Genomic DNA, 13,357 nt, shown 5'->3' on the forward strand with positions numbered 1-13,357 from the left:
AACTTTCGACGCCTCGACTCGACTCCCTGGCCTGCCACCATCACGCCTCAGCCTGGCCTTGGCTACCCGATTCCCAACAACCTGCAACAACACCGACCCAGCCGATCCCCCCTCTTGCGCGCGATATACTCTCCACCCAAGACCTTTCTTTCGCATGACCTACAATTCGCGCAAAGACGGAATTAGAGAGCATCGAAACGATTAAGAAGACTGGCCAGGAAAGACCTCCAGCCACACCCCTGGTCGCCTGCCCCTCGCCTCTGGCGACGCCAATAACGACACTACTCCGCGGGGCAAAGGCTCGAGCGCCATCGAGACAAGATGGGTAAATCGTAAGTGCGAACATCCGCTCTATAATCCCCTTGCGCCCTGCGAATATCCTAGAGGGATGAAGCCCGTTCCTTTACCCCACCTGTCGCGCGCATTGCGTCCCGTCGGCGTGTGCTCAATCAACGCCGCTGTATTCCCTCAAAAGTTACGGCGGGGTGTCGCCATTTGGCCAATGCCACGGCGCTCGCGAGGCGACGCTTGCTATACCATTGGGAGGAGCGGGGAGGAGGAAGGCGCCATCTGGCCTTTTGGGAGAACCGCCGGCTAACCCGCAAGCTCCGAAACACAGGCAGTCAAAGCTCTCCCAAGAGCAACTGGCCGAGCTGCAGAAGTCGACACATTTTGACAAGAAGGAACTCCAGCAATGGTATAAGGGTGGGCACTTGACCCCCTCCCCCCAATGCGCGAACCGTTCCCCCCACCTCCGGGAAGATCGGAGCGGAGTGATCGAAGAAGTAGAGAGAGCGGCGCGGAATATCCTGACTGACAACGGCTCACCGGCGATAAATAGGCTTCCTCAAGGACTGCCCCTCGGGGATGCTCTCCAAGGAGGAGTTCCAGAAGATATACCGGCAGTTCTTCCCGTTCGGCGACCCGTCGTCCTTTGCCGACTACGTCTTCAACGTCTTCGACAGCGACAAGTCGGGCACGATCGACTTCAAGGAGTTCATCTGCGCCCTGAGCGTTACGAGCCGCGGCAAGATGGAGGACAAGCTCGACTGGGCCTTCCAGCTCTACGACATTGACGGGGACGGCAAGATAAGCTACGAGGAGATGCTCAAGATTGTGGAGGCGATTTACAAGATGGTATGTCCCCCCTTCTCTATCCCGGCCCGGTAATGCGCAAGAGGTATTAGTTAGTCAATATGCTCCCACCAGAAACTGACAAGGTGACCTCTCTTCCTTTCTTCAACTCTAGGTTGGCTCCATGGTCAAGCTCCCCGAAGACGAAGATACCCCCGAGAAGCGTGTGCGGAAGATCTTCCGCATGATGGACAAGGACGAGAACGGCAGCCTAGACATGGAGGAGTTCAAGGAGGGCAGCAAACGTGACGAGACGATCGTGTCCGCGCTATCGCTATACGACGGGTTAGTTTAAAGAACGGGGGGCCACGAAGTCGAAATCTCTTATAAGGGAGCGAGCGAGGGAGGGTAGTATTCTTTATTGTGGAGGAGGGCGGTTTGGGAAACCCGACCGGGTATGCCATGCTAAGTCCGAGTGGCCTACTCGAAACGTCGAGCGAGGATGTTTGCCATTCCAAAGGCAAGGGAGCGTCAGCAAGAGCAAAAGAATAAAAAAACCCAACGAGAGAGATAACGTTCGCGGCAAGGATCGGAAAGGGCTTTGGACTGGCCTGAGCTGCGTTGATGAAGCAAACAACTGGGTGGATAAACCGCTTGTAACTCGTGCGCCCGCAGCGATCAACTGCAAAACCCTTTTACCAGTATTGGAAACATATTCTTTCATAGCTTTTCTTTTGATAAGTACCTACCCGTCGCCCTTACCATATCTCCTGTTTCTTGTTTCCCATCGTGCTCCAGTATCAGCCACTTCCAAACCAACCCCACAACTAGGGGCAGTGCCGCAGACAGTCAGTCAAGGGAGGCCTCCTGGAATGGGCTTCGTCAGAGCAATCACTGGGGTTCGTGGTGGGTGCCCGGTGTTAGGCAATCGTGTTTGTATTTCTGAAGCAAATACAGTCAAACTTTCCCAACTTCTCCGTCCCCTCTCTCCCCCTGACGAACCGCGACGGTCAAGCCTAAAACCAACAAGTTGTTTAAAAAAAGGGGGGGTGGGCGGGCAAAAGAGGTATACATTATCGATACAGAACTCCGTAAAGTCCCAAAAAAAGATCTCGCGTCTTGTCATAAAGCAACGACTTCAGAACTGAAGAGACTGCCTTTGTCCATGGACCCGGCGGGTATTTTGGTCAATGCACGGCGACAGACGAAAAAAAAACTTTCAGGGACATGGGAGGAGGACGACCTAGAGAAAGGACCTTGGGGGATTCGGGGCGGGGGATACAACGAGGAGCCCACGGATTAAGCAGCTGACCCGTATGCCTCCTTGACCTCCTTCTTGAATTTTTCGAGGATACCCTTGCGGTTCAGCTTCTGGGCCGCGGTCACGAGGTTCTGTATAGAGAGAGTCAAGTCAGTGTCATTTCGAGTCTCGATCAAGAGAGAAAGATAGGAAACAAAGCCTACGTTCTGGGGCGTCCACTCCTCGTCAGCCATGACCACTCCCTCGATGATCTCAATCCCCATCAAGCCACCGTTCCGGCCAGCAGCCTGGAGCTCCTTCAGGACGGCGCTCTGGACCTTCTTGTTGTGCACCAGCTCCTCGAGGCCGGCATCCTGGACGCCGATGGAGCTGGCCAGGATCTTCAGCGCGGGCTCCGCAGGGACGATGATAGCGACTGGCTTAGCCTTGGACGAGTCCGCGTACACGCAAATGTTGGCAACGACCGGTGCCGCGCGGTAGATGGACTCGAGCTTCTCGAGCGCGATGTACTCGCCGTTGAGCGTCTTGATGAGGTTCTTCTTACGGTCGATGAGCTTGAGATGGCCGTGCTTGTCCCATTCGCCGATATCGCCTGTCTTGAACCAGCCGTCGGCCGTCACGGCCTCGGCCGTCTCCTTGTCGTTCTTGTAGTAGCCCTCCATGATGGTAGGTCCGCGGAGCCAGATCTCGCCCTGAGGGTTCGGCTTGTTGGTCGCAAAGTAGCCGGCTTCGGGGAAATCGACCAGCTTGGTCTCGACTGAGGCAGGCATGGCGCCGATGGCGTCGCATGTCCACTCCAGCGGGTTCTGCAGAGTGCCCATGGCGCTGGTCTCGGTAAGACCATACCCGATAATCATCGGGCAGATGGCCATGCTGATGAAGCGCTGCGTCTCCTTTGCGACAGGACCACCGCCATTCATACAGAGCTTCATGCGGCCACCCGTTGCCTCCTTGATCTTCTTGAAGACAATGGCGTCGAGAACACCGGAGCCGGGAAGCCCGTTGCTCAACAAGGCATTCTTCGCCCACAGCGCGCTCCAGAAGAGGCTCCTCACAATCGGGCTGCCGGCATTCACCTTGGCAATAATGCCCTTCTTGACCGTCTCCCAGACGGCAGGAACGCCGACCAGGACGCTGGGCTTGAACTCCCTGATATCACCATTGCAGTTGCGTACCGAGTTGTCGGATAGGGTCTTAGGATTGCCATAGCCCATGGTCGAGCCCCAGTAGAGCGAAGCATTCTCGAAGACGAATTCGAGAATGTGTGCCAGGGGCAGATACGTCAGCAGGCCATCGCCGGGGCCGATGTATGGCTTCACCACGACGCTGACACCGGCGACTAATAAGCCAAGATCAGCCAGAGCACTCACTTCACCTCGGCCGCAGGGACAAGAGAGATAACTAACCTGCTGCAACGACGTTTTTGTGTCTTAGCGGCACGCCCTTGGGAGTTCCTGTCGAGCCGGACGTGTACATGATGCAGCACAGGTCCTCGGGCGTGGGCGGAACGGGGTCGACGGGGTTGTCCTCGCCCAGCTTGCGCAGCTCTTCAAAGCTGATTATGGAGATGTTGGGGTAGGCAGCCTTGAGCTTGTCGACGTGGTCTTGCTTGATCTGGTTCTGGTTGTTCCAAATGATGTGTCGGACCTCAGTTGCATCCTTGAGGACGTTGGTGAGGGTGGGAAGCAGATGGGGGTCGAGGAAGATAGCCTTAGCGCCCGTGGCCACCATAGAATGCCTCAGGCCCTCTTCGCCAAGGGTATCATAGGCCGTCACAACGGGCATGCTCTGGGAAGTAGCGCCGTGGGACATGGCAAGCCAGTGGGCGCTCGTGGCGGCGAAGAGATGGACACGGTCGTCCTTCTCCAGGCCCAGCTTCCGGAGACCGGCGCCGAGCTGCAATATCAGGCGCTCGTACTCGATGAAGGTGAGGTACTCGTAGCCGCTGAGCTCAAAGAAGGTCCACTGCTTGTCCACCTCGCGCTCCTCGCCATCGACCATCTTCTTGACCTTCTTGGTCTCCTGGTGGGTGCGCACGAGCTTGCGTGACCCCATGGCTTTGGCGTTGCCATACTTCTCGACGCTCGTGCGGACGAGCTCGTAGACGGTCGTGATCTTTTCGTCGGGACGAGAGAGGAGCTCGTTCGCCGCGACCGGGTGCCGCCGAATAGGAGTCTCGCCCTCGATGGGTTGTTGGCCAGGGACCTCGACCGAGAAAGGCGGCTTGGCGCTCTGCCGTGGGAGAAGGTGTGCGGCCATTGGGAGGTATTTAGGTATGTCAAGATTTGATGAGGAAAGTAGGCAGGTGTCGAGAGAATGTTCAAGCCTCTGATAGCTTCAAGGTAGAGGTGAAAAAAGGATGGGAGTTCGCAGCAACAGACAGACCAGGCAGGTAGGAGAAGGAGGGTGGAGTCGTGGCAACGACAGCTGGAGCTGTAAATATAGCTCGAACTTGAGGAAGGAGTGAGCACGGTGGTCGAAGGAAGGGCTGGGGTCGGGGTTGTTGCTGGGGCGGGCCCACACCCACTGCACCTCCTCTCCAACAAATTTGGCCCGAGCTTCCCCCAGCTGCCCATGCTGCCCCAGCACTGAAGCCAAGACCCTTCAAAATCGCCTCCCTAGCCTGGATCTGGTATAGTGCGTTCCTGGGCACTCCTGACTAGTTGCTGGCCAAGAGACCAAGAGACACCACGATGGCACGGGTTCAGGAAGGCAACAGCCAATGTAAATATAAGCGAAGGCAGGAACCGTCTCCAATACTCTTCACAAGTCCGTCCAGAACGTTGTCGTATCGCCCGCCCAAGTTCTACCTCTATCTAGCCCTAGAGTCGAGACGCTGGTACGGATGGATGTCCGCATAGGCTCTAAGATTTCTGGGCGGTCCTTTTCTTTCACGGGACACGGCTATTATTTGCCAGATTTGTTATGACAACTGGTCTTGTTACCTTGATGGCGACTCAGATAGGTGTTTACCCCTTTCAAGGAGTTTGCGGCGGTAGAAAGCGTGAACCAAAATCAAGCCTCGATCCCCAGGAAGTTCTGGTGAGCAGAACTACTTAGCCATGAAGCTGAAGAGCCTCATCAGCCGTCTCGGTGGGCGAATCCAATCTGTCCAAGAAGGTCCGTAGTCGCGCGTTGATAGCGTGCAGATGAGCTGAACGGCTGTTAGAAACCTTTGACCTGTTTGCCCAAGAGCTTCCATCCCATAACCTCGGCTTCGTCGACTCCAAGTCCCCAGTCCTTGAGCTCAGCATTGCTGGGCGCGATCTTACTATCCATCAGTCGCCCTCCGTACTGGCTTCGAATCGAGCGGGGGGTACCACAGGAGCAGGTAAGTGCCGTTTCTGAATCCCTGCTCCGCGACCAGGTTCAGTGTCGCTTACTGCATCCCCAAGTCCTGTGGAAAATCACCCCGGCTTTTGCAGAATGGGTCAGCGCGCCAGATAACATACTCTTCGCCAGCGGCGCTCTCTCTGAAGGCTCGGCCGTCATTGAGCTGGGATGCGGCATATCGCCCATAGTCGGCCTCCTCCTCGCACCCAGGGTTTCCCACTACGTGCTCACGGACCAGCCTTACGTCGCCCGGCTCGTCGAGCAGAACCTCGCGGCGAACAAGGATCTGCTCCAGGGCCCCGGCAGAGCCGCCAGCCGGCGCAGATCGAGGGGCACAAGAGCCCCGGAGCGGAAGCCGGCAGCTGGGACCGGCCGCATCGCCTTCGTGCCGGTCGACTGGGAGCGCGACGAGGTCACGCCGACGCTGGCCGGGGCCGTGGCGGCGCGGAGCTTCGACGCCGTCATAGCCTGCGACTGCATCTACAATGAGGCCCTGATCGACCCCCTCGTGCAGACCTGTGCTGATACCTGCCGCTTGCGCGCGGACGACGGCAGCGGCAGCGGCGGGGCGAGCCCGTGCGTCTGCGTCGTGGCACAGCAGCTCCGTGATCACGACGTCTTCGAGGGCTGGCTGGTCCGGTTCGCCGAGTCCTTCGACGTCTGGCGCGTCCCCGACTCGTGCTTGCCCGAGACCCTCCGGTCGAATTCTGGGTTTGTTGTACACATCGGGATCCTGAAAGGTACGGTTGGGTTAGATCAAATGTAGATGAAAGGTCACGTTTCACGCCTTGACGAGTGTCACTGGGAGTTTTTGGAACGTGTATCTATCATTATTAGTATTATCATGATACTCTAGTCATATTCTGGCAGGAACGGGCCTTCTTGAAGCTCATTTGAAACGCCCAGATCCCGCTGTCTGTTCCCAATAACCCGGTGACTATACCAATTCCCAGGCAGCAATGCCAACCCAACTCATCCCGCACTTCCCCTTCTTCCTCAAGAACTCCTCCTTCGTCACTCCCCGCGCCGGCTTGCCATCCAGCGTGTCCAGGCCATAGAGCGATATCTGCTGTCCCGGAGTGCCGAGATCCCTCGCCGGAATGTCCACCCACCACCAGAAGCTATCATGGTCCAGAGGCACGAGATCGTCCTTCCGCCCATCCAGCCCGTGGATCTTCATCATGAGCAAGTACGGCTTGCCCTTCCCGTTCCTCTCGCCGTCCCAGTGCTCGCAGACCTTGGAGAACTGGAAGCGTACGACCTCTCCGCTGCGCACGGGGATGTGCTTCGCGCGCGGGCTGAAGGTGAACTCGTTCAGGCCCTCCTGCGTCGCGTTGCTGTACCACGTCGCCTGCTCAGCTCCCCGCAGCGGGCCGACGATGTACTCCTCCCACGTGGGGATGCTCCCGTCGCTGCGGTAGAAGTGCCTGCTGTCGGACGGGAAGTGCTTGAGCCCAAAGGTGTCGTTGGCCATGTAGAACATCTCGGGCACGAAGCGCTTGGTGTACTTCCTCTCGCCGACGGCGCCGGCGCCCCAGCACGCGTCGAGCAGCTTCCACTCGCCGCCGTCGATGCGCACCGCGTTCCACGCGTGGCCCGACGGGTCCCGCCGCGGCGGGGCCTGGCCCGGCGCCAGGGGCACGAAGCCGTAGCCCTTGCCGTGCCCGCCCACGACCACGCACTCAAGCCCCGCCCGGCTGGCGATGCTCTCGTACACCTTGGCGTAGCCCTCGCACACGGCCTTGCCGCTAAAGATGGTCTCGGCCGGCGTCTGCCCGCGCGGGATACAGCCATCGAAGAAGTCCTCCACGTTGTAGGCGATGTTGTGGTGGCACCACGTGAAGATGGCGCGCGCCCTGTCGGTGGCGGACGGGAAGGGGTCGCAGAGCACGTGCGCCAGGTAGCCCACGGGGTCGTGGCGCGGGAGAGTGTGGGCCGGGTACTGGGCAGCGACCGAGTCAGGGCCGGAGAAGTCCCGGCAGACGAGACATGAGGGCGCCGCCGGTGCCGAGGCTGGTCGTACAGCAGAGAGGGCCGCCGCCGCACGGGTTGAGGCGGCGTCGATATGAGCGAGAGCGGGACGAGAGCTTAGCGGGACAGGGGGCGGCTGGTCATCTTCTTCTGCCTTGGCCTGTCTGTTAAATCCGCACTCAAGGGCCGACTTTGCCCGGTTGAATGTAGCCGCCGGGGGAGGTAAGCGCCTGCTAGGCAGAGCAGGGGCCTGCTCTTCTTGTGTTTGTTCAACGACTGGTGGTCGTGCTGGCCGCGACGGGAGTCTGGGAGGCAGGGAGGGACGTGGCGGCTCGGCGATCCGCGACGGAGCGGTCTCTGACCTAGTCGGCAAGGGGGGTGCTCTTTCTGCTACGGCTTCCTTTGCCTTTGCTTCCAGCTCACGCCGTGTTGGAGGGAGATGCGGGAGTTTTGCCTGGTCGAGAGTCGGCGGTAACCTTCGCGGAGCCTTGTCTGAGCTGGCACTTGTGAACGACAGGTTCGAGACTGTTGATAAATAAGAGACATCTGAGGAATTGGAGTTTCTTCGGTCAGAAAGAGTCTGTGTGGATGGTCGGCGGGGTGGGAGTGCTGGTGATGTCAGGCGACTTGAAGAAGCCCAGGTGGGAGCGGGAGCAAGGCTTCGGCCTGGAGAGGGTGATTTCCCATCTCCGTCCGCAGCGGCTGTTACTCTCCGGGGAAGCGGCGGAGCGCTCTCTTGCTTGGCCGCTCTGTTGGTCGGTCTCGGAGGTATTGACGGGCTCTGTGGCGATGGCGCCCCATTTGAGAATGTTGGGCTCGTGGCGCTTGCCAACTGTGGTGAGGGGCGATTCTGCGGAGGCGGAGGCGGGGCTCGCCTGCCAGCCCCGGGGGGAGGAGCCTTGAAGTTCTTCTGTTTGTTGAGGGCGGCAATCCTCTCAGCGAGTGTTGTGAATTGCGGCTCTTCAACTTCTGCCATTGTGCTGCGATGGTCGGGGCCAATAAAGATACAAAGAGGGTTGAAAATGAGCAAGGCCCGGGTCCTGAAAGAGAGAGGCGGGAGTTATTCCTTGATATTATTATTTTTTACCCAGATGGTCCAGCAGTTGGAGGGTTCCTTGGTGGGCGCAGCCTTCCTCAGCACGGATGAATGCCACCTCCTCACCCCACACTTTAAAAGTGTGCCTATCAGAAACCCGTGGAGGCCCATCCCAAGTTGAGCCGTTGCCACTGGATTCTTGGCACAGCGATTGCGCTTAATGCTGTAATCAAGGCTCTGGGGTCGGCGGGCCACCTCTGAGTCTCTGCGCAGTAAGCGTATCCATCTTTCGTCTGTTATTATTGGGCTTCATCAGGGACAAATAATAAGCATGCATGGGCCTATATGCGTAGGTAGGTAGCCTTGTACTGGACAAGAAAAGAGACCAAGAATGAAAGCGGAATCGTGTCAGGGGACCCCTTCTTTACCGTTTTTAGCTCCCTGCAGTTCTATCTTTGGGCGGGACCTAACCGGGATTTAGCGCGCGATCTTCTGAAACCTCCAGGAGTGATCGCGGCCAGCCCCTCTGCAGTTGCTTCCAATGGAAAAGCGCAAGTGAATGTGATATGATATGCATTTGGAATGACGCGTCGCGGAGGCAAACGAATAGTGGTATTTTTTAGGGAGTCTGTCTATGCTTCTGCCTGTAACCAACACATTTCAATCCCAACTGGAGTACGGATCCGTAAGGTCGATCGATACCAAATATTGTTTCTCACCGCCTTATTTTATAACGGCAGAATCCGTTCAGTGACTTCGAGGAACGGGCAGCACTATAGTCCTTACATTTGGCCCTGGCTGAAAGCTGTTAACAGGTGCAGATAGATCGCTCAAGTTAAGAATCTTTGTGTTGGGCGGTGAGACTCCAGGACAATACAGACTACGGCTAGGTACCTGAGTACCTATCTTGTGGCAGAGTGACCCTTGAAGGCTGCACCCAGGAAGGCTAGCCGACCTCAATCAAAGCCGCTTCAGCCTCCCCGGATATGCCGCCCCGCTAAATCCCGGGCCTCTTCAACCCTCTTAATGATCAACCAACCCATGAGATCTGGCAAGCCCTGGTGGATTTTTTTTTTTTGGAGCCATCGCAACGCAACACATACATCGTCGCCGGCGTTTCACACAGATTTGCGCCTCCACATACGGGGACTATACTTGTTATTCAGTTTACAAACATCGCCCTACCTGACGTAGCTTTACATACCTCCCGCTCCATCATCGTCTTGCGGTCTTGGGCGGCTACCCTAGCGCTGCATAACCATCGCCATGGCTTCGGCCGAGACATTGGGTGATGCCGCTGTTGGCAGCGAGCTTGGCTTCCTGGGCCTGCCCAGGGAGGTCCAGAAGGATATTTTTAGCCATTGTTCGCAAAGCGACCTCATCTGCCTCTCACTCGTCTCCCATCACTTTCATGAGCTTGCCGCCGCCCAACTCTACCGCAATTTCCACATCGTCTTTCCTGATGAGGATGATCCGGCATTCGACTCGCCCATTGATGGCCTAGCTGGCGGCTTGGACACTTTTGTCACGAGCGATTATGACTACGCCAAACACCTCAGGGACCTGTCCCTCGATACACTTAGCGCCGGCAGCAAGGCTGAGGCCGCTTACAAGCCCTACCTGTATAATGTCAGCTGCGGAAAGTTCATGAACACTCTCATGCTCCTGACCCTGCGCAAGGCGACGTCGCTGGAATCCTTCAGGTGCGCCCGCCCAATGCGCCCCCTCCATCCCCCGATTCCTTACTGACATATATGTCCTCGTCGCAGGTGGAATATCCGGGTCGAGCTCAGCCGGCCGGTCTACAAGGCTCTCCATAACATTGATACCCTGCGTCACATCCACATAAGGATGCAGGCCGGTGCCTCGTTGTTTGAAATACCACCTCCGCTTCCATTCAGCTCGCCGACGAGCAGCGCCTCCTCGTCCTCGACCCATCTACCAGAGCCGTCGCTGCCACCACCCCCGCCACCACCATTCACCATACCTGCTCCTCCTTCGCTATTCTACGTCGCCCCAACGAGCATGGGCCACCCACCTCCGCCACCAAAGCCAGTGTCAAGAACAAGGGCCTCCAAGAAGATAAACCTGTCAAACGAGCCGCCGACACTTTCGGGCTTCAAGAGTCTGAGGAGTCTCTCCGTCCTTGATATCGACTCCCTCGACATCGTCACAGAACTGAAGTCTTGTGTGCGGAACTCATCGGCGACTCTCACAAAGCTGAAGCTATCCTTCTCCGACAACCTCGGCCTACAGGCGAGAAAGCCTCCTCCAGACCTTGACCCCGATGATTCGGATCCAGACGACGAATTCCAGGTTGTACCGGTACATTCTGGGGGGAGTGGATATCATGACGATGTTGGTGGACCTGCGAGGGCATTCCGTGCCCAGGAAGAGAGGAAGAGTCAGGAGGCCGTACTCGGCAGGATATTCGATGTCGAGCCCTACATCGTCAAGAAACCTCAGAAGGAGTCACGGAACAAGGAGGAAGAATCCTCCAAGGGCGCATCCACGCCTGATCCCGGGCGCGATTTCATTACTGCCATTAAGGCCGTTTCGAACAAGCTGATGACGGAGCTAAACGGGACGGGAGACTTCACCCTGGCCCAGCAAGACATTCTCGATGTAATCGAGGGGGCCGCCAGGAAGTACGTCGAATCAGAGGAGGCAAAGGCAAAGGAGGACAAGAAGGAGGACAAGAAGGAGGACAAAAAGGAGGACAAGTCAGAAGACAAGCCTGGTGAAGGGGCTTCAAGCCCAAAGCCAGAGTCCGAGGGAAAGCAGAAGGAGGAACCCGGCGAGCAGGCTGAACCCTCTAGCAGTAACAGCGGCTTTAGCAGCCTCTTTGGGAACAAGGCACCGAAGACGAAAGATGCGCACAAGGATGCCCATCCGGACGACATCAACATAGAGGAGCCAGAGGAACAACTTGCCATCGAGCTGCAGGAGTCGGCTTCCAAAACCCCGCCCAACGAGCCCGGTACACCTGCCGCTGGGCCGTCTTCTTCCGCTGCACCGTCTTCGTCGCAGGCGGGCGTCTTGACAAATGGCATCGCTGTGCTGACAGGCGCGGAGAAGGCAATGAGCAACCTGGCCGTCCAAAAGGTAAATTTCCACACATTGACGGAAAAGCTACGAGCTTTGGAGGCGCAGGCCCATAGGCTGATCAAGGAGATACGACAGCTTCACGATGCCGAAGGCCCAGTAGACCTTGGGTCTCTTGCGAATGCAGAGGAGCGACTGCGGGAATGCAGCCGGAATATTCCAGATATTCAGAAGGAGATGAGTGTTGTCCTAGCCGAGATCGACGATGCCCAAAAGCAGATAACACCGCCTGCTGTTGCCAACGATTCCGAGGCACAGACTTGTCGCGTCAATGAGTATTTGCGATCTACGAGAGGCTTGCCACTTCAGACCCTCGGCATCTATCTCATCCCTGTCAAGGCCTCGGTTCTGTCGAGAGCGGTCGACCTCCGCGTTCTCAGGCGCATCACACTCCTCAACGTTGGGTCGCAAGCACCTCTCTGGGCACACATGCTCAAGGAGAACAAGGAGTCCCCTCTGCCTCTCCGAAAAATCTTCACCGACAACGTGTCGATGGCATTCCTGACCTTTGCGTCGCAGCTGGAGGAGCTGCACGAGCTCTTCATCCTCGAGAGGGACCACAAGTACAAGCCCGAAAGCTTCGCGGCAAAGACAACGGCAACAATCGACCAGATCCGACGCCTGGTCCTGAAGAAGCACATCCGGACGCTCAAGCGCCTGATGATCAAGAACATGGCCGATATGTCGTGGGATCTAAACCAGAAAACCATCCTGCTCGTCTGCAGACGAGGGCAACACCTCCAGGAGCTCTCTTGCAACATGGGCATCCGGGCTATCGTAAGTATACCCCCAACCGACCGTCTCCTTTGAGGCAATGGCTCTACAAGCGAACTAACACGCGACACGCAGCACACGTTCATGCAGAACATCTCCGGGCTTGCCAATCTCCGCGCCCTGCACATCATCCATCTCCGCAACGACGACACGTGCGTCTGGGTCATGCGCGAGACCAAGAAGTTCCTCATCGACAACCTCGCGCACCACCCGCAGATGAAGCTGGAGTGGGTCTCCATCGACGACGACGACCGCGTGGAGCGCATCATCCGCCCCTCGGAGGCGCGCAAGCAGGAGAAGAAGTCCAAGAAGGCAAAGGGCAAGCAGAAGGCCACCAACAACAGTCCGTCTCCGGGGGACAACGACACGTTTCCCGTCCTGCCGGCGTTGGACAGCTGGGATGCCAGCAGTAGTAGCGATGACGACGACGGCGAGGGCCAGAGCCCCAAGGTGGAGTCGATAGAGGGCATTCACTTCTACGATGTCTGGGGGGTGAGGATCTTCAAGAAAGAGATTGTAACCGGGAGAGTGTGATTTGCGCATAAACACATTGGTTAGGGCACAGACTGGCGAGATAGTTTGGTTTTGGTGCCCCCCTCCTCCTTCCCCCCTGCTTTTCGAGAAGAGTTTGATTTTGAACTCCACAGCCTCGATGGGCTGGTTGCTACGTTTTTTTTTTCTTTTCGTTCTGCGGAATACCCTGGGCTCTCCTGTTCGACTATTTTCCAAGATGAGGACGCAAAGGCGTGGCGTTCAAAGGGGGGACATGCAGTTGTTGCAGATGATCATTAATAGGGGGCGTA

At 57.3% G+C, this 13,357-nt stretch overlaps 5 protein-coding genes across 5 annotated transcripts; 3 read left to right on the top strand and 2 right to left on the bottom strand.

The window, feature by feature from the left end:
* Positions 1 to 321: 321 nt before the first annotated feature.
* QBC33DRAFT_510900 (uncharacterized protein) lies at positions 322 to 1,429 on the top strand (the record flags this gene model as incomplete). Its single annotated transcript, XM_060425797.1, has 4 exons — positions 322 to 332; positions 620 to 705; positions 842 to 1,137; positions 1,250 to 1,429. The coding sequence occupies 4 exons, from the start codon at positions 322 to 324 to the stop codon at positions 1,427 to 1,429; spliced, it is 573 nt and encodes a 190-aa protein (XP_060287588.1).
* A 944-nt stretch (positions 1,430 to 2,373) lies between these two features.
* QBC33DRAFT_444284 (acetyl-CoA synthetase-like protein) lies at positions 2,374 to 4,594 on the bottom strand (the record flags this gene model as incomplete). Its single annotated transcript, XM_060424265.1, has 3 exons — positions 2,374 to 2,466; positions 2,539 to 3,674; positions 3,742 to 4,594. The coding sequence occupies 3 exons, from the start codon at positions 4,592 to 4,594 to the stop codon at positions 2,374 to 2,376; spliced, it is 2,082 nt and encodes a 693-aa protein (XP_060287589.1).
* Positions 4,595 to 4,981: 387 nt separating this feature from the next.
* QBC33DRAFT_523530 (uncharacterized protein) lies at positions 4,982 to 6,766 on the top strand. Its single transcript, XM_060426640.1, has 3 exons — positions 4,982 to 5,455; positions 5,505 to 5,666; positions 5,731 to 6,766. The coding sequence occupies exons 1-3, from the start codon at positions 5,398 to 5,400 to the stop codon at positions 6,432 to 6,434; spliced, it is 924 nt and encodes a 307-aa protein (XP_060287590.1). The 5' UTR covers positions 4,982 to 5,397; the 3' UTR covers positions 6,435 to 6,766.
* QBC33DRAFT_151735 (uncharacterized protein) lies at positions 6,377 to 9,089 on the bottom strand. Its single transcript, XM_060422168.1, has one exon. It carries the CDS (start codon positions 8,613 to 8,615, stop codon positions 6,606 to 6,608), a length of 2,010 nt encoding a protein of 669 aa, XP_060287591.1. The 5' UTR covers positions 8,616 to 9,089; the 3' UTR covers positions 6,377 to 6,605.
* Positions 9,090 to 9,941: 852 nt separating this feature from the next.
* Positions 9,942 to 13,088, top strand: QBC33DRAFT_575452 (putative f-box domain-protein; the record flags this gene model as incomplete). Its single annotated transcript, XM_060430828.1, has 3 exons — positions 9,942 to 10,378; positions 10,445 to 12,557; positions 12,630 to 13,088. The coding sequence occupies 3 exons, from the start codon at positions 9,942 to 9,944 to the stop codon at positions 13,086 to 13,088; spliced, it is 3,009 nt and encodes a 1,002-aa protein (XP_060287592.1).
* Between the last annotated feature and the right edge of the window lie 269 nt (positions 13,089 to 13,357).

Source organism: Phialemonium atrogriseum (genome assembly GCF_030411735.1).
Source record: "Phialemonium atrogriseum strain 8032-3 unplaced genomic scaffold QBC33scaffold_2, whole genome shotgun sequence".
In the NCBI taxonomy this organism is placed as follows: Eukaryota; Fungi; Ascomycota; class Sordariomycetes; order Cephalothecales; family Cephalothecaceae; genus Phialemonium; species Phialemonium atrogriseum.